The 21,192-nt window shown below is 30.6% G+C and overlaps 1 protein-coding gene across 2 annotated transcripts in view; it reads left to right on the top strand.

The window, feature by feature from the left end:
* The window catches only part of LOC129985561 (zinc finger E-box-binding homeobox 1-like), a 558,704-nt gene that overhangs the window by 147,123 nt on the left and 390,389 nt on the right, over positions 1-21,192 (top strand). Inside the window, exon 1 of one of the 2 annotated variants that reach the window (XM_056095374.1) lies at positions 2,619-2,788. The exons of the other annotated variant lie outside the window; for it this stretch is intronic. Within the exon in view, the coding sequence (XP_055951349.1) occupies positions 2,752-2,788 (37 nt within the window). The 5' untranslated portion in view covers positions 2,619-2,751. Of the gene's footprint in view, positions 1-2,618; positions 2,789-21,192 lie in introns of those variants that run through there. 2 annotated transcript variants of the gene reach the window in all.

The raw sequence follows: 21,192 nt of genomic DNA, 5'->3' as shown, positions 1-21,192 counted from the left end.
CAATCTTTTTTTTAATTTTTGAAGATATCCATTTGAAATTTTTGAACATTTTTGATGCTTTATAAGGAAGAGAGATGATTTAAATGCTACGGTAATTTCTGAAACAGCTTTTATTATTGAAAAGAACTATTTTTCATATTTTTTTTATCTTTTATAACAAAAATTTAATAAAAGATGTATAACATCATTTCTTTTATAATTGATTACGCTATCGTAATTCAAATATTTAAATCATAAATCGAATTTTATAGGAGAGAATTCTTTAAATATTATCATCAAAAAATGTGTTAGTCTATATTCAACTTGCATTTCATATTTATGAAAGAAACGGTGCTCATATATGATATAAATTAAATTAAATTGCACACCAATGATATACCTTAATCTCGCCATTGTTTCACCCGAAAACGTTTGCCTTGGAATTTACATCAGAAAATGAATTTAAAATGATGTACTGCTTAATGGCCAGTAAAAATAAATTCAATTTAAAACTATTTTGCAACAAATTTTTCTGAAATTTTTAAATCAAAAGGATTTTTAACAATCTTTAATTAAAGATATTAAAGAATCTAAAAGTAGGAACAATCGCGATCCCTGTAGTCTTGTTACCATCCTATTTGTCCTACAAGGAATAAAATTTTCATTTACCTATTTTACTTTGATTCGTTCCTAACTTTCTTTAAAAAAAAAGTTTTTAACTAAAATTCATCAAATCATTCGTTTCAATTACATTTTGAATAGATTTTTTCTAAACGATTCAGGGTCTATTTTTCAAACGATGCTCTTCTACGCTATTATGGTGATATTATTATTATTAATACCCTTTTCAGCTAGGCAGTTATATATTAATATGACCTTGAAATATATTTATTTATTTTAAGAACTGTTAAGGAATAAGCTTTATTTATTTTAAAAAGAAAAAAAAAAATACTGTTTTAGAAAGAGTGAGTCATTTTGTATGAAAATTAAGTTAGATATTTTTCATATTCTGAACTAGTTTTCAATGATACAAATAATTAAAATCCTGGCGCAGTAATGTCTACCATTGAAATATGCGCCATAATAGATTTTAGAACAAGTGATATGGTTGTTCTATGCTAACCGCGGGTTCTTTGAACTTTAGTGCCATCAATAGATAAGTTTCGTTCTGTTAGTTCCTTTCAGTCGCCACGTATTTGTTCACTCCGATGATGTTCGGTAAGTGACCCCACCGGGAATTTCGCCAAGGCAACTCTTGTTCCTAAAATTTCTCCAGGAGATGCTAATAAACAAGGTTAGCATCACCTGCTACCTCGGCTCATCGCCAGGATCTAAAAGACGCTTGATTGAGTGGCCTCAGAGTGAAGCCCTGCAACACGTGATTCCATTGCCAACATTCTTTCATTTGCCCTCTTGTTGTTTCAGCTGAATTCTTGTGTTGAAAACTAGGATGTGGATTATGTAAAAGGTTGCATAAGTGTAATAATGATATAATGAGGCTTCAAGTAGGTTTTTTTTCAAGCCTTTGGAAAAGCTTTACAGAAAGAGGAAAAAAAAAAATATTACATTTTTTTTAAGTTGAAAGGAACACTTGTTTATAATATTTTATCGAAATAGCTGAATCAAATGTTTCATTTACAATTACCGTGCGTTATAGTTATCCTGCGTATTTTTAAATAAAAAAATGGTGAAATTTTAACTGAACTTTTTATAAAAAAAAATTGTTATTATTTTACTATTAAAAATGCCTACAAGCTCAATTGTAATCATGTAATAACTATATCATTAAAAATACAAGCATATAAATAATAATTAAATATCTAGTATATCTAGTAATGCAAACATTGTATACTTAAAATAGTGGAAATTTGAGAAAGCTGCATTAAAAAAATTCTTAATTATTTTATCGCTGAAATGTACCCAAATTATTGTAAAATTCTTTAAAAATTCTTTCTCAATATATCTGTTTCGAAACCAGTTGATATATATTAATACCCGTCGCATCTTTAAATTACATATCTCGCTGCAAACAATCAAATCAGTATTAACTGCTTAACTGTATGACGTGTGTGCATCGATTTATCGAATTTTGATAGTTGTAAGCAAAAAATAACCATAACGATTATAATTCAATATAAAAATTATACCGAAAACATTGATAAGTCAAGTATTCAATGGATTTCCATTTGAATTAAAATAAGAAAATATTCCCATAATAGAAGGTATCATCTTATTAGATAGCAAAGAAAATAAAACAGTTAAGTGGTTAAATCATTGTTTGAACTAAAATAAGGCAGCATTGGATCGTTTTAAGTGTTTCTTTTCGAAGTAATTTATTTTAAGCAAACACACTAACACCTTTTTTTATATATATTTTATCACCATATTACTAAATATATCAAGAGCCTTCTTATGGATTCCATTAAGGATTTGATCTTGTTGCTGGAATTCGTAAACATATTAATTCCGCAAGCTTCTAGAAAACAATTTATTTGTTGAAGATTCGGTTGACCTTGAACTTCCGGTATCAACTTATTTGCGTAGGTACGTGGACTTTAAGCCTTTCGCCACCTATAAACACTTTTTCCCTTGTCGACGCTTTGTTTACATGTAGTGTTGAGTTAGAGGGGGTGGCTAATCGCTGTGTGTACCTGTTGGAGACCGATAAGATTTATCCTGTACTGGGGCTGGACTATTCGGGTAGTCTAGAGTATGAATATAGGCACTGAAGGACTAGGGTTTCTCGCGTAGTTTAAATAATTTATCGTGCAGATGCATAGGGAAAATCAGTCCACAACTGTAAATGAAGGTAATTGTTTTTTTTTTACCTCTGTATTTGTTTTTATTGTCCTTTTTCGATTAATTTCTCTGTTGCTAAAAGCTGTTAAATGTTCATTGACTTGTGAATCGCATTTGATTCACGCCTTCTTTTTTATTAGAGATTTAGAGCTTTCTTTTAAGAGATAGCAAAAATGGAGTCATCTAATTAAATAGATGGTCCAAAGCACAGGTTTGAGTCATGACAGCGAATGTTTTAAACACGATTTTTAATTATATATATAAATTTAATAAATGAGTGAAATGAATAAAATGTTTTTTTTTTTTTTTTTTTTTTAATAATGAACTTTTAAACGCTATTCATATAAATGACTTCATTTTGAGGTACTATTGTTATTCCTTGTTAGCGTGAAGTTCTATGTTTTGTTACTTGATTCCTGAAATTGTTATTTAATGCTCTGTGTTATTTAATTACATAATTGTTATATATTTATTTTTCCGATCTTAGTAGATGTGCGATAAATATTTTGAACATTAAGTATATTAGTAAAAAAAAAAATCAATTTTGCGTATTTAACTTAAAATAGAATAGAGTATCGATAAAGAAAATTTCCTTTTTGTATGTAATAAACTGAATATATTATTAAAAAAAATTAAAGATTTGTTATACGAAATCGCCAATTATTATATTCGCTAAATTTCAAAAAGGGAATTTACATATTTTTTTAATGTATTAGTAGTAAGTTGATAAATATACTAGATTATAATTGCAATTATTTATAGCTTTTTGATTAATATGCTTGTTTTAGCTTTAATGAAATGAATTTCTTTAATTGATCATTTTTTAATAATTTTAATGGATGCAATGCTCTTTTTATTCTGTATGAGATGCAGTTGATTGATTTTATTATTATCTTATCGAGAAAATTAACTTTTAGCATTACGCATAAGTTTCTAAATGGCTACTTTTTTTTTTTACTTTCTCGTATACGTAGTATAGAAAAATATATTGTAATCGGCGAAAAATTCGAATTTGATATTTTTGACGAATCTCCACGTTTCAGATTTCACTGCGTTCGAAAAAACACATGTTTGTAAAATATCCGCCTATCTGTCTGTGACAAAGATAACTCAAAAACGCTTTAAGCTAGATGCATGAAATTATGTATATGATCTGTATACTAAATGTGTTGATTTCCATAAAATTTTGAGCAAAATCTGTTCAGAGGAGTTTGTTTGTCTGGCTATTCGAATATAAGTTAACACAATATCTACAAAATGAAGAGAGCTATATTGATAAAATTCGATACGCAGAATTAACATCTATAGTATAAACACCTATCACATTTTGAACCATACCCAACAAGGGGTTAATCATCTGTCGGTCTCTACTTTTAGAAATAAGTAAGCGCGAAACTCAAATGCAGTGGCTTAAATATATCACATTGGATATGGAATTTTGCAACTACAATTGTAGTTTTGTAACAAAATCGTATTTCAATCGGTTGAGAAAAACACGGCTAAAACACAAATACGATTTTCGAATCCTGCTAACTGCATGCCAGTTAAAGCCGCCACAAAAACTCGCCAAGGATGACGCGATAGATTCAGTAAAAATGCTAAATTCCCGCCAAAGGGTAATTCGTAACTATTATTCGCCAGTGTTCTGCAAGGTGTTTACTGGTATAACACCTTTATTAGAGTACGCGAGAAAGTTTTGGGAAGAAACTCCCCCTGGTTATAAATATAAACCCGCCAACACCAGTATGTAAGTTTCAGATCAATAAGTTGAATGTGAATTTGTTATGTTTGTGAATTTTTGTTGTGAATTTACTTATGTGAATTTTACAGCTAACTAGCAATATAATTTTAATTTGTTGTTCATATGTTCATCTTCTATGATGAATGAATTTATTAAAATTTTATGCAATGAACTAACATCTTCGCTTATAACGATGTGTCTGACATGTTCATCAAATTATTGAACTCACGGTATTTAAATCTGCAATTAAGTGAAAGCATTAAGTAATTAATTTAAAACGCAAAAGTCTCGTGGAAACGCTTCAGTATCTCAAATGTTTTTCATGCCCAAATTCTTGACTTTTTAGGTTGTAAAATATTAATATCTAATGCAGATTTTTTTTTAAAAAAAAATGCACCTTGTTATTTCGTAAGATCGAAAAACCTGAATTTAACATAATAAATCAATATAAATATTAACCCTCGCAAATTAAGAAATGTTTTAGACTACGAAATAAAAACTGAAATAAAAATCCCATTTCGGAATTAATTTCCAACGAAAGCATTTTTTTAATCTTAATTTTAACATCGACAAACATGTTATTGAATATTTTGTTCGATGAATTTGAATTTATCATAACAATAATACATCATAACAATAAAAATTAATTTTTGTAAATTATGCATTATATTAAAATAAAGAAACATTTACAGTTATTAAATTGATATCATTAAAAAAGTAATTTTTTTAGTTGTAAGATAATGAATGCAAAAAATCATTTTTGTGAGAAGACAGTTTTGGAAAATATGGTCATCAATTTTCATAAGCGAGTCATAGCAAATTACCCATCTGACGACGGATAAGCCTATTTTCGCGCTGGATTAAACTGTTTGAAACCTATTTGTTTTCTTTGACTAAATTGTCAAATTGCAGTTTCATTACTAAACGAAGCGCCAAATTAAATGCAACTGTAAAAACGTTCGACGGGTTTGAAATTTTCTAAAGTGACTTGTGTACGTTTGACTTTTGCCATTAAAAGCAATTTCAACGACATTAGCATTTTTTGCAGGGAATAGAAATAACAAATATCCCAAATATGTCATCTAATTAGAATGTTAAATAAATTTGCAGGTCAAGACGTTAAATTGCACAAATTAATAATTACTATTATTTATAGTTTTCGGATTAATATATGCTTGTTAATATATTTAATTTACTAAAAAAAAACCCTCATGCATTCACTTTACGTAATATCCGAATCCATGCGGTACATAAATAAAATGTATAATTCAAATGTATAAACCCATTATTTTAAGTAATTTTATTTGTTTATATGAATGCTTTGTTTAAAAGGAATTTTCTTTTCCTTGTCAATATTTTAAGATTAAAACTTTTCTTTTAATTAGTGCTGAACTTCAGTTGCAATTCATTTACATTTTCAGTTGTTTTGCTTCTGGATTTTATGTCTGAATGTGCTGTAATGATAATTGCTTGCAAAAGAGTATAATTTGCTGCGATGCATTTTTCCAGTACATTTATGCTGTCTCTTCTTGGTACAAGGTGTCAGATTATACCAGTAGTGGTAAGATTACTTAGGAGTTATGCCGGAAAATTCTTGTAGATGAATTCTATTGTATATCGAAACGGCTTGTTTAAATAAAGGCTGCAACTTTTGTTGCATTGACCATTTTACCTGGATTTTAGTATTCAAAATTTGCTATAAGTTATCTAATCTGTAAAGTTGAACGCTGTAAAGAAGATATTGGAAATTGTTTGTTTTAGATAATCCTCTTGTTTCTAAATAAATCCGCTTTTGATACCATTTTATCAATATTTTTTCAGATTTCTTATCTTCCGTGCTAAGAGGTACCATAGCACAATTCAGATATATCAATCCATCGATGATACATGCGGAGATTGTTATACAAGCACGAATTAGTGATTTCTGCTTTCAAATAGATTTTAATATTTGTACTTTAATCCTTTAATTAATTTGTTTCCTGTTTGCAAATTTAATATCTTCTGTTGTGAGAACATGTTGTCTAAATGTTTCAGTCCATAGAATGTTTGAGATGTTTATGGAATCCATGTGTTATTGTACCGGATTTTGTTATCGAATGCCTTAGTTTTAGCTTATGAATTTAAAATGACAAATTAATCCATACATATATGGCACCAGGACCAGATTATCAAATAGATAACATAGGCAACTGTTTAAGGACTCTCACAATTTGGGAGAGAAAGGAAGCCAAGGTCTCGATATATATATATATATATATATTTTTTTTGGGGGGGAGATGTATTTCCAAGTTAATCTAATTCCATGCTTTCATTTCACTTATAAGGGCCTTGTTTTCTGCATTGTTCAGATAAAAATTAAATGTCGTTTATATTTCAGAAATTATTTTTACGATTTTTTTTACATATTTTTAAACTTGTTCGGCTTAGTGCAGTCTTACTCATTTTACTGATTAATTCAAAAATCGTACGATCTTTTAAGTTTTGAATAATTAAAATATATTAAGAAGCTTTTGTAATTTATGAATTAATTTTTGATTTTGATCGAAAAAATTTTTATAGCTGTGATATATAAATTTTTTATAACCGTAAATATTTTTTTATCAAAAAGAATGTTAAATTTTTTTATTTCAATTTTCCATAATGTATGTTAACTATTGTGCAGATTTAAGATGAAATTAATGAAAAATATCAAGTTTTGGAAGTTTAAATGAAGTTTAAGAAATTAAATCTTTCCCTAAGGCGCGACAGTTAAGTTGATAAAGTATCAACTTAACTTTTAATAATAACTAGCTGTTGCAGCCGGAAGGTTGCTCTGTGAAGACTAAATACCATTAGAATCAATAGTATAAACCATTAAATTGCATTATTTGAAAGATTATAGATATTTTCGCTCAAATTTATAAACACTTCATCGTAAAGTATGCGATTTTGCATTCGGAATATAAATTTCTATTAAACCTGAACTGTGACCTGCAACCTTCAGATAATAAATGAATTAAAAATTAATCTTTTTATGGTGAGATAAATAATATTATACAAATCAATTTTTAATCAAATATTCAAATTATAAAAAATACAATGCTTTAATTTTGTATATAATTATGTGGTCAAAAAGAAATTTACGTAGATTCAATTATATTCAAGAACAGAATAGCCATGGCAGCTCATAAGAACAAAATCTAACTGGTTAATCCTACTTAACTTAATTATTCACTAACAATAAGGCGAATAGTTTACCTAATTCAATTTTCATCAGATTATTGATTTTTTAAAAATCTTCTCACTTATTGCCAGTAACTCTACCTCCACAAAGCCTTTCTCTACGGTTAATACATAATCTTGGTTTTCCACTCTGGTAAGGGGTAGTGAATAGCACTTACAGACCCGGTGTCCTAGGGCGGACACCTGCCGTGAGAAAACCGCCCCTGCCCAAGAAACCTTTCCAGTGTATCCATTATCGATGGTGGTGCCTACTGGCAGGGGTGGCCTCACCTACTGTTACCTAAGAGGACAGAATGGAGTGCTTTTGCCAGTTCCGCACTCCATTCCTTAAAATATGGTGTGTAGAAAAGTAAATTGCAGGGTTTAGGGGGTTGGTTCGTGTGGTGAGAAGTGCCTGGCTTTTCCGGGGAGCACTTCTGGAAGTCACTGTTGCTTGCTGAGTTATTTCCGGGGTGATCAGAGGGTTGTGTAGTGAGGTAGAGCGTTTTATGTTGTTTGAGTAAAGAAATTATGGGAAGGGTAGCTGCTAGTAAGCTTATAGGAACTGGTATGAAGAAATCGCTAATGCATTATACCTTGAAACGAATAGCGATGTATGCAAAAAAATGCAATTATTGTTATTCACATTTGTGCTAAATGGCATATTAAGGGCACAAGATAGTTTAACAAAATTATTGTATGCATCTTTTACTTTAAATGATGTGTAAATTTTTTTTAAAAATTGAATATTAAGTATATATTATACTTATATAAACTGTTACTTTTTGTATTACATAAGCTTCAAATATTGAAGCTTAAATTTAAGAGGAATTAAACTAAATTTTTATTAACAAATTAAATTTCGTCGTCTAACAAAAATAAATATTTTGCTCGATTGACGAGATTTTTCCATCAAAGAACTCGTTACAAATTTCAGTAACAAGTTACTTGCGAATGATGTAAACCGTGTCAAGGAAATATCTTGCTATGAATACTGCTGATTGATTTCAAATATTTTTGTTGCCAAAAGAAATTTTTTCACTATAGTATTATAATATTTCGGAATTGCAGTCTATATATATGTGAAGCAGAATGCAATTTTGAAGTCAGTGAAAAGACTTTCGATTTCGTGACGTCGTTTTATTTCATTTTGGAGAAGCAGGTATTATTTACAAGCAGACGGGGACAAGGCACGTCCGCCACAGTGCGACACAAAAGTAGAAGTGGGGAAGAAAAGCGAAATAAATTATCCCTCGTCTTATATAACATGAGATATGGATGGGGAAAATATTTTTTTTACAGTGCTAATATATTAAGATTCTGATACGGATTTCTGACGCATGTTAATCACAAGTAAGGGAAACACGGGGATCTTTTAAAAAAAATGTGCTTATTGGACATTTTTGTAGCCCTTCACGCGGAGCATGAGAATGTGACGGCGTTTAGCCGATTCAGCAATTTTATAAAGCTTCTCTTGAATTAAGTAGAAAGTGGAATTGGATCAATAAATAAGAGAATGAACTTACTATGGCCTAAATTAAGATAAAATTTTGTAAATTAATTAAATTTAAATTAGAGTTTAAAATATCATTGCATATATATATATATATTTATAGATGCTCTGCTGTTCGATAACGAATCGCTTAATTGGAGCTCATATGGAGTTTTAGAGAATCGGATAGTACATTATACATTATTTTCTGGAATTGTTGCTTGTTCTTTTCTTAACTACCTATATTTCTTTTTTAAAAACACGTGTATAATTATATAAACCAATAATCTAAAGGAACAGACATGTTCATATTTTGAAACTAATATTCTTAATTGATATTCTTATTTGGTTCCATTTAAGAGACCGTATGAGACACTCTTTACATTTAGAAACATTATTTCTTACAGCTTTGTAGAAAAGAAATCTGTCAATAATTATGATATAAAGATCTTTATTATTTCGAGAGCAGTTATTTTCCCTTGGGCCAGAAATTGTGGCACTTTTTTTAGCATTATGTCGACTAACTTATTCACCCTCCAATGCATGACTTTTTTTTTTACAAAATAAATAAATAAATAAAATAAAAAATGTGTTTTGAATAACTGCATATAATTCAAAAAAAATTTATTAAAATTTTTTTTTAATATTTTTGTGAAATTAAAAAAAATGTGCCTATGCTACATTACGAATTAAGCAATATCTCAGTGACACAAATAACGTTATAACAATTCTACAATAAAAATAAAAACTCCTTTTACAAGTGTTTTTTTAATGCAAAGAAAACAATATTTGAATAGTATTTTTAATAGTTGAACTATCCATACAACAGCCATCTTGGTATTTTTTCAAGCTTCCAAATTAATTCTTATTCTATTACCGCTATTGCCATATATCGATCTTTTCTGCAAATATTTAAATAATATCAATAAATAAAAGCATTTAAAGGATTCCCAATCACTCATTGTTTCCTTTTGGAACTGCCATATGAAGCTTATAAATGGAAATAAAAACTTGTAGCCAAATAGCTACACGATGCACTGTTGGGTTAATATCGAGTATAATTTTATTTCTTTTGATGTTTTAATATATTTACATAGAACAAACAGATTCAAGGCATTATCTCTTAGTTGTGTTTATTTTCTAACTAATGTACTGCTTAATATCTCTAAAGTACTTGCTAAATAATTGCGTGTTTAAAAGATATTCCATTCATATGGCTTAATATATTACTAACATATTTCAGGTTTATGTTTACATTTTTTTTTATCCAACATTTCTTGTTGATATTTCACGCACTTGTTATTTAGAGCATTTCCATAGTTTAATTTACTCACTATTATTAGAATAATCATTGTTCATTAATTGTAACTATTAATATTTCCTAACAGTTTTAAAGGCAATGAGTTATATTGACTTTTAGCTGAAATCCACCAATATCGGGTAGCTGAAAGCACCCGTAAATACTCCCTGAAGTTCAAAGTGGTGACAAAAGGTTAAATCGCCTCTTCTCCCTTGAAGTCATTTCTGCTCAGTATTCGAGTTCCGAAATTAATTATGCCTGGCATTGCTTAATTTTATAGCCCTTTAACGACAGGACGCTATAAAACGGCGAGTGGATCTCTGGTCATTTCGGCCAGGAGGGACGATCTCCTAAACTGCGGAATGGTCTGTCGATATGGCCTCATTCGCCAGAGGTGTGAACGAGAGATGGTTCTCGGTTCGAGAGAGATACTAGATAAGCTGATAACGGTGTTAGGAAAATAAACTTCAAAAGTGAACGAGTTCCTGCGGTGCAAAGTTCGATATGAAAAGGAAGGAGGATTGTTTACAAGAGGTCACTCTCTTTCCTGTCGATTTATACGTATTTGGGAAAGAGCGGGTTGAAATGTGTACTTAGACCGGAGCCAGGTTGATGAGTCGTCTGAAGCTACACGTGCGATAACCTGATAGACAATGGTGTTGCAATGACCTGCATCACTCAAGTGGAAAGATTTATGTTAAGAGAGTGTTAAAAGAATATAGTCATGATGACTAGAATGAAGTATTGTGTTTGTTAATCTTTAACCTTTTTAGATACGTTGTGTTAGGGGGTTTTTTTTTGAATGATAATTACATTAAAGATAGAAGCCTTACAAAAATTTCTATTTCAGCACGTTTTTGTTGTTTTCAAGGAATTCGTTTAGAGCCTTTAAAATGCTTGGAAAAATTCTTTTAAGTAATGGTTAAGTGTCTGTTTATGGTATTTCATATGCGCCATTAAAATAACTGGACAATTTAGCGTTTTATACGTAATATTTGGTACTTCAAACACGTCGTTAGCTAATTGGTTAGTACGGTTTACTGGCGCAAGAGCCATATTGGACCATGTTGCGCCTAGAGTATGGTGAAATCATTAAAAATTATAAATGTATAAAAGCAAACGTTGGCTTAAAACACGTCATTTTGTTTATATACAAAGAAGCTTCCACATGGATTGAGCAATGCTTCTACATATGTTCCTGTTAGAATTAAAATAATTTGATAAAAACCTATATTGATATTCATATGAAAATGAATTAAAGAAATTGTTTCATAATTTAAAAATTATATAATATTTAGACATAAACGGGATTTTGCAAATAAAGGAAGAGGGTCAAATAATTACGCTAGAATATTTTTAGCTAAAACTGCAGGTGGAAAAAAGTTCTAATAAGTAGATTCTTCTCTCCACTATTGACAATAAATAATGGGTACATTCTCTGATACGGTTGCCAAATAATGGGGTTTTTTTTCAAGCGCCGAATGTGACAATTCAGAAAATGAATAAAAGCAAAAAAAAAAAAAAAAAAATGCTGTTATCTAAGATAGCGGTCGCTTGAAAACGAGATTGTAGCGTAATCTTTAATCTAAGTGATGATTATGATTAATGGAGGATTAAGACAGTGACAAAAATACTTAAATCCGAAACAGTTGTTCAGAGTAATAAACGAAGTGAAATTAATCTATATCTATACTTATAATAAAGCTCAATGTGTGTGTGTGTGTGTGTGTTGGCGCTCTACAGACCAGGTCATTTGACATACAGCTACCAAATTTGGTACATGTATACCTTAGAGGTCGGGAATGTGCACCTGGGGTCCCTTTTTTTGAAATTTTAATTAGAATTTTAATTATTAATTAAAAACTAACTTTCCCGCCAAAAAAATCTTCCATTTTCCCCACCGCCAACTTTTCCGCCAAAATAATCTTCCATTTTCCCCAACGCCAAATGATTTAGGCTTTAGTTCTTTTTTTCTCCCAACAGTAATGAGGCTAGGGTTAAGATTTTTCGGCGGATTATTTCAAACGATTCTGTTTATTTTCTTAATGTTTTATGCATTTAAAATTAAACATTGTTAATTAATCCATGTTTCAGATTCATTCTGAAGTACTTTTGAATTAAAATAACACCGAATAAAGGAAATTAAAAATGTATAATCTGCATAGCGTTACCCCAACTGGCGTAGAAAAATTCACGCATTTGCGTTACCGTAAAAGGCGAAGAAAATTCACGCATGCGCACTGTGTTCTGATTGTTGGCATGGCAACCATTCTCAACAGACGATTTAAATTACTTTTAGGTTAGTTGTATGCTTTTGTAAGTAAATTGTATTTATGTTAGTTATATATTTTTTTGTATATGCTTATAGTTTTAAGTACATCGGTTTTTTAAGTAGTTTTTTTTAACCTGTTTTCAATGATTTAAATTATTTTTAGGCTAATTGCATGCTTTTGTAATTAAATTGTATTTATGTTAGTTATATATTTTTTGATATATGCTTATAGTTTTAAGTACATCGTTTTTTAAGTAGTTTTTTTTAAACCTGTTTTCGACCGATTATTTTAAACGATTCATTTTATTTTCTTAGTGTTTGATGCATTTAAAATGAAACATTGTTAATGAATCGATCCGTTCATGATGAATCTGAGAAAATTTTGTTGACAAATTCTTGAGATATTATATAAATTAAGAAAGATATTCTTTAGTGCCCATAAAGTTTAAACGCTCAGTGACTCTATTATCAGTAATCATATTATTAAAAAAAATGCTTTGTTTCAGTAAAAATATTATTATATTAATTGCAGATTAATCCTTTACACTTTAATTTAAAGCATAAATTCTATGAGGGGTAACAGAAAATTAGAGAGATACATATCACGTTATGACTGAAGGCCTTTATAATATTATGAGTGAATTATATGACTATCAAAATTTGAAGTTTTAAAATAATTTGCTGAAGAATCTATTAAAGTTGGAATTGCATAAAATATTTAATTATTAAAATTTTAACGAACATTAAGATTGGCGAACCGGCTGGTCGCCAAAGGCGGCTAGTTTTAAATAAGAGCAAGGGTATGAAATTTCGAATCGTAGAATAGAGGATCTATTAGTGATAACTTTTATTCTTAATAGTTAATATAAAATGTGTTGAGAAAATGTAATTATAATTAAATTTCAGAAAGGAACCAAATTGAAATATTTGTGTTTAAATATAAATATATTGACTTCCACAGTACAGCTAAACTTAAAAAGTTTGTATCATTTGACTTTTCTCATGGAATTCATTTATCGACATTTTAAACTTCATGTTATTAAATGCATTTCTGTAATAGTAAAAAGTGAAATTTAAAATGAGAAAAAAAAAATGCCTGTAATAAACAAAACAAAAAAAAAAAACCGTGTGAAATGTTCAACTACGGCAGTTCAACAATTATTCCAGATTAAATTCGGAAAGTCGCAAATCCAGAGCAGGAGTTGGTCATCATTTCAGAGTCAATAAGTCTGACCTGTCCCAAGAAGCTGAAACGGCGTTATCTGGTGTTGTAAAATTTTAGGAGTCAAGCGAACAACCAATATGATGCTGCCGAATTTTTCTCCCTTCTATTTTTTAATATATATATAAACAGTTGCTAGGCCGAAAATAAGAAACTTTTGAAATCTTATCTTCGATTTATTTCATCCCGGAAGGCATAATTTGTATAAGAAACAAATGATAATGAAAGATGCATCAGGCTACATCGCGAGATAAGAGCAAAAAAGACTGATTTTTTTCCCTCCGGTGATTTTACTATGCGATTTTTATAGGGATTTCTTTTATATGTGTAGATTTAGGAAAGGAAATCTTGGGTATCTTTAGAAGAATGTTGTAAGCATTAGGGATTTTTCTCTTCACTCGGTGCGTATGAAAATGTTGATCATCAGTTTCCTAAAGAGCGTGTAGAATTAAATTAAATACGAAAGTAGGATTTAGATCTGGAAATAAGAGAGCAATTTAGAATGATGCCAATACAAGATAAATTAAATTAAAAATTTGGAAATTAATTAGGAATTAAATTAGATTAAGAGATATATTATCTAATATATATTATAACATTAGCTTAATAAACAATTGTTACAGTAATTAGATCAGTTAATAATCCCAAATGAAATTCTCTATAATCGCCGCGGTGGCCTGGTTGTAATGTCTCGTCTCAGAGCCGGAGGGTTTCAGGTTCGAGACCCTATTCCACCTAAGAACCGTCGTGTAAGGGGATCTGTTGCACGTTAAATCCGTCATGACCAAACGTCCTCCTGCTGGTGTGGTGTGGAGGGGGGGGGGTGCCTCGTCATCTGACCGCGGTTCAAAATTACGAGATCCGTCCCAAAATAGCCCTTGTGTTGCTTCAAACGGGACGTTAATATAACTAAATTAAACTAAACATCTACAATCGTATACTAGATTGGTCACTCAAGTCGTCATTTGTTTTAGCCGTATACTTTTCCAATCATTTCTCCAGTATTTGTTTTTCAAATTGTATTTTGTTGCTTTATATGGAAGCTTCTGACAAGTCTCCTGCGATATGTCCTTTCTTTTCTTTTTTAAATTATTCATAAGCCTTTCTTTAATGCTGAAGCGGTCTGCAGAGAACTTGGTTATCCGCCCACTCTCTTATGTCGATACTCCAAACATCTTCCTTCCAGATCTTTTATTCATCTTCTCTGGCTGCACGAAATGCAAACGAGCTCTCCAGGTAAGAGGGAGGCAGGCGACAGTTTGGCCGTGATTTAAATCGAGAACGTAACGAATCGTAAGAGGGGGAACGACGTCTTCGTATTATTTTAAATCTTTCTGCCTTGCAATGTTTTTGAGGGTTGCTACTTTTAGTGGCGTCCGCGTGTTGTTTGCACAGGTAAGCGCGAAATCGGGGTCGTCATTCCGATGGCAAAAAACGCAACATCCTGAAAGTGGAGCGGGTGTCGCGGAAGCGCTTTGTTCTCGCCTAAGAAGGTAGGCCCCCGGGTGTTTACTCGGTAGCGAATTTGTTTTCCTTTGTACCTGTCAGTTTTTTTCTTGCGACTTTTTTTAAACTGAATATATGAATCGAAGTTCCTTTTGCAAAAAGTTTGTGTAGTAAACATCATTTACGGTCCGCGAGAAGATAAACAGCTCTTCTTCATCACTTTTCATTTGTTTTTATTTGTTAAATGATTAAGTAATCTAGTGATAAAATTTCAACTCCATTATTTGAAGGTGATTGCATTCATTCTTCTCCAAAAAGTACTGGATTTGCATATAAGGTACTTAAGATATACCTTAAAGCTCTAATTAGCTTTTTTCTCTGGACAGAATTTGCTTTGTTACGATTATTATAAATAAAGATTTTTTTTGTTAAGGATTCATTGTTTCAGTGTCTATATACTTAATTGTATTTCAATTTGACCTTCTACGTTTTGAAAAATCATATTAGTCACCGACATAAAATATATGAATCGAATATGGACTAATAAATAGTTCTATATTTCTCAGTTTCCCATAGGAACCGGTTAAATTTGAATCAACATTGCTCCGAGATTTTGAATTTCTATTTTGTCCTAAATATCGGATGGCGCAAATATCTTCCCTCTTAAATGACATGGGGAAAATTTACAAGGCAACTGTGGGATAAAAAAAGAAAAAAAAGTGGAAAGTTTAAAAGAAATTTAAATCTCTAATCCAAAACACTGAAGCATGATAATATTTTAAGTTTGTATAGTCTATTTAATTTTTAGAATTTTATCTTAATTCTATTGCAGCGATAACTTCAATATAATCGCAACGTTTGGGAGCGGGGGGGATCCTATAGCTAAAATAATTAAAGATACTATTGTAAAATGTGCTTCAATATATTTAATATATTTTAAAAACTAATTAGTGAAAAAATAATAGAAAAAAAATCATATCATTGAAAATTTTATCTCTTGATATTTGGAGTGATGTGAAAATGGCTTTTGTATAATAATATGTACTAGGTTATTGCGATGAAAACGTCAACATTTCGTATTTATTTTTAATAAAAAAAATAAATAAAATATATTTGCAAAACCTTTTCTTGGTGAGCACCTATTACTCAAATAAATTTCACACCAAATTCGTACTCTATTTCTACGTCCAACAGTCTGCCCTATATGTTGTCGCATCTTTCATATCAGTTTAGAGATAGTATTCCAGCCTGTAAACATTCATGTTAGAAAGAAATGGAGGATCTGTAGACATGGCGAAACAAAACATAAGAGCCCATATTTATATTTATCATTACACGTTTTTTTGTTCAACTGCGTCAACCATTTCCATTGAAGGCATGCTAAATTTATTCCAAAAATATTATGTATTTGATAACTTTTATTTGGTTAAAAAATGGCAGCGTAAATCGTTTTCAGAAAGTGAACTGTGTATTGATAAAATTACTGTTTTAATTTTTGTATATCTCGTTTGTCCTTTTAGTAATAGAGGGCAATATTAGGGATTTTTAAAAATTGGGAATTGTTGCAGAATTTGCCATACCTTTCCATCCACTTTACTTTGTTTGAATTAAAAAATGCAGCCATTTTATTCGTTTAATTTTATTTTTTTAGTTCTGGAAAAATTGTTTGCATATTTTTTATTATATTTTAACAGTATCATTTTTTAAAATTATTTTTTTCCTTGGAATAACTTTGAAAAAACTATGGAGAGGTAAAGTAAAAAGATACGATAATCACTGGATTCCCATTGTGGTCTATGAATTGGAGAGTGAATACTTCCTTTTCTCTATCATTTGTGAAAGGGTGAATTTTTTCTGGAATCGATCTCGCATAATTTCAGATCGATTTGTTAATCTAATGATTCTTATATGTATTTAATGATTAAACTTTCCAAATTCAAAATAACATCATAAACTTAATGTGGTATTCGGAATTCTTGAATTTACTCTGTTTATGCCATTGTTTGGTTCTGAAATAAGATTAATGAAAATTTCAACTGCTTATTACTGCTGATTGTAACTATTTTCAAAAACGGAAGTTATTTTAGAAAACGAAACTGATTCACGATTGCATTTAGAAATATCTCCATCTCAATATGAGATGTGGCGAATTGTGATGAGCGGGGATAGAACCTGGGATCTTGTGGTTCGCAGCCGAGTAACATGACCACAATACAAAAACAATTGCTCGTATAGCGTAGCTGTTAACTGGCTTATAAGCTTTCACCACAGATATATACGTCTTCAACCTTAAAATATAGAAAGATACTATTTTATACTTGTTTTTCTCTATCGTTTGTGGCAGTATGGATTTCTTCTGTGATCGATCACGCATAATTTCAGATGCATGTGTTTATTTAATGTTTGTTTGATGATTCATATTTCTTAATTTAAAATAACATCATAACTTAATGTGTTATTCGAAATTCCTTAACTTATTCTGTTTATGCCATTGTTTAGTTCTGAATAAGATCGAAGAAATTTCAACAGCTTATTATTGCTAACTATAATTATTTTCCTAAACGGAAGTTATTTTAGAAAACGAAACTGATCATTGATTGCATTTAGAAATATCCCCATCTCAATATCAGATATGTCTTCAACCTTGAAATATATTTAGAGATTAAAAAAAATCTTAAATAAACATCGGTTTTCCTTTAAACAGAATCCGAAAAAGAAAATGTTTCTTTTGAATCCTTAGTTAAAACGGCTCCCTGCGAGTCAGTCGGTTGTGAGTTTCATTGATTAGCCGGTACATTAGGTTTACCTTCCTAAAATAAATGCTTCGTTTAAACCATCTTCATTTTCTTCATTCAGAAAGGCTCTTTTATAGCCGACTACATTTTATTTGAAGGCACAAGCGCTTAAATTATTCACCATGAAAAGCAAATGATCTGAATTGCTGGCTGCATTTCCTCCTTTTGTTTATTCCCACATTCTTTTCTGCCTTCTAATTAAAATGTAAGAATACATAGTATCATGCATGGAAATAAAAAGAAAAAGTGACTGATATGTCTGCTATTTTTTTTTCTTCAGTATTTAACAGTTTTTATGTACGACTTTCTTGCGTAGTCACTAAAAAAGTATTATTATGATTTGTTTTGGCAACGGTTCAGAATGACTAGGGTGATTTACACAGCAAATCTTTTTTTTTTTAACAAAAGCATTAAAATTTTATAAAATGTAATTTTCTTTTTATCTCCCTTTATTTAACAATCCATAAAAATTATGTGTTTTGAAAAATGAATTTGATATATAATATAGTTTCTATCCATTTTTAATTTAATGAATAGAGAATAGAACCGGAAAATGAGTAATTTAATTGGCGAGATTTAGTAAAAACAGATCAAGTCTCAGATGTTTAGATTTACGTAAGATTAGTGTGAAGGATTACGAACTGCTTGTATTTTTTCTCACAAGAATATAAAGATAGGAAAAGTAGGAAAAACTCCTTTTTAAAATTAAAATTTATCGTTAAAAAAAACCATCGGGTCTGGTCTCTCCATTTTCTCCTATACTTCCTGATAAACTTGTCATACCAGAGTACGCCTTACATGGCATTTTTGTGCAATAGTTATGAAATAATAACTTTTGGCGCGAATTTAGCATTTTTACTGAATCGCATCATACGTGGCGGGTTATTTGGCGATTAATACCAGGCATTCGTTAATAATAACCAAAAATCAAATTTGTGATTTAGACACGTTTTTCTCTACCAATTGAAACAAAAATTGGACACAAAACTGTACTTACAGTCACAAAATCCCATACCAAATATGATATATTTTTATCTTTGTATTTTTGATTTTTCACGTTTACATATTTCTGAAAGTAGAAACTGGTAGACAATCAACCCGTAGTTGAATTTTGCTCAAAATTTGACAAGTGTGTACACTGCAGATGTTAAATCTGTGTACCGAATTTTATCTATCTATCTAACTCTCTCCGTTTTGCAATCATCGTGTCAACTTATATTCGAATAGCCGGACAGAAAGACTTCTAAACAGATTTTACTCAAAATTTGATAAAATCTACAAATTTGGTGTAAATACTGCAGGGGAAATTTTCGCCGTCTATCTCAAAACATTTTTGAATCATCTTTGTCACAGACAGACAGGCGGACATTTTCCAGAAAAATGTTTTTTGAATTCATGGAGGTCTGAAGCATGGAGAACTTTTTCTATATACGTATACGAGAAAGTATAAGGTCTTTCCCCAGTAATTGTATTATAACGGCATAGCCACAAGAGCAACTTTTTACATTAAAGATATTGAGTGCATTTTTATGTAATACTGAGAAAATCATAAAGAGTTAGTCTTTAGTTCACTGTATAAATTGAAATTGGGCGCAGTTATGCTATTACGAAAGGGCTCTGGGAAAACTGTATCGAAGTGTTTAATTTCCGTTGAAAAATACAATTAACTGGTTTTCTCTGCTTAATAAAATGTTACAGTAATTAATTTTAAAAGAAATGTGAGATTAAAATATTTTCTGTAATGCTTTGCAATCGGCTGTACGTCTAAATTTAAAATTGCTTCTTTATTTCATAACTCCAACTATCACAATCGTTAAATCACTACGAGCACGCGAATAAAACTGAATGACCGGACCACCGAGACAACAACATTAGCGGAAACTGTGGTTGAATCCTAAGGGCCATCACCGGCCACGGTACAATCCTTCCCTTGGGAAGTGTGTTCCTTTGAGAGATAGCCAATTCTCGCCTTTTTCTGTACCCACCAGGGTGGCGAGAACCAACCACCATACCGGAAGCTTCTCATCCTCGTTTTTAAGGTGACCCCCCCCCCCAGCCCCAGTGGGAGCACCTCAACTGCGGCTAATCAGTCATAAGGTAATTATATTTCTTGTAAACAACATCTACTAAATCACATTTGAGAATAGGCCGAAAAGATTATCAAATTTAGCAAATTCAAAATCTCATGATTGGCAGGGTTTAACGATTCGAAAGTGGAGTCCTCCGTTCTTTAGATTTTTTTAACTGTGTGTTGACTACTTATTAACTCGCTGGTGTTCTACTAAAACTTTTCCGCTGTAAACTTTAAATCACTCTTGATTTCTTACCAAAAGAGGTTATTTTAATTACAAATTATAATGATTAAAGCTGAATCAAAATGTATTACCGTGTGAATGGTATTCCTCTTTGTGTCTATGGCCATTTAATTTTCCTGGTAAATGCTGATTTGTGTGTTGAATTTTTTGTACGCTTCTATTCAATTTAAAATCTAAAGCTAATTTTTTTTCTTAAAATGAAAGAAATGACAATAATAATAATTCTTTTAGTATTCTTCATGGATTTGTCATGCTCCAAATATATATATATAATATGTGTGTGTGTAATATTTTACTCTTAATTTAAACCAAATTAATTTCCAAAGCTTTATCTTAATTTAGCCCAAATTAAAATATTCTCTTATTTCCTGATATAATTCCACTTTCGGTTTAATTAATTCCTTTGTAAAAGTAATGTGCCATCAGTACTACATATCGAGTGAAAGTGATACTTCCGTTGCCCTTCTTAAGGTCAACACATGTATTGAATTGGCGCGTGGCCGGAAATCCCATGTTATATAAGACTAGTGATCATTTGTTTCGCCCCTTCCCCTTTTGCCTTCTTTACTTCTGCTTTTGTGCCGCACTGTGGCAGACATGCCTTGTCCGCGTCTCTGCTTGTAAATATTC

Source organism: Argiope bruennichi, chromosome 1, assembly GCF_947563725.1.
Source record: "Argiope bruennichi chromosome 1, qqArgBrue1.1, whole genome shotgun sequence".
NCBI lineage: Eukaryota > Metazoa > Arthropoda > Arachnida > Araneae > Araneidae > Argiope > Argiope bruennichi.
This window is presented reverse-complemented; position numbering and strand designations above follow the sequence as displayed.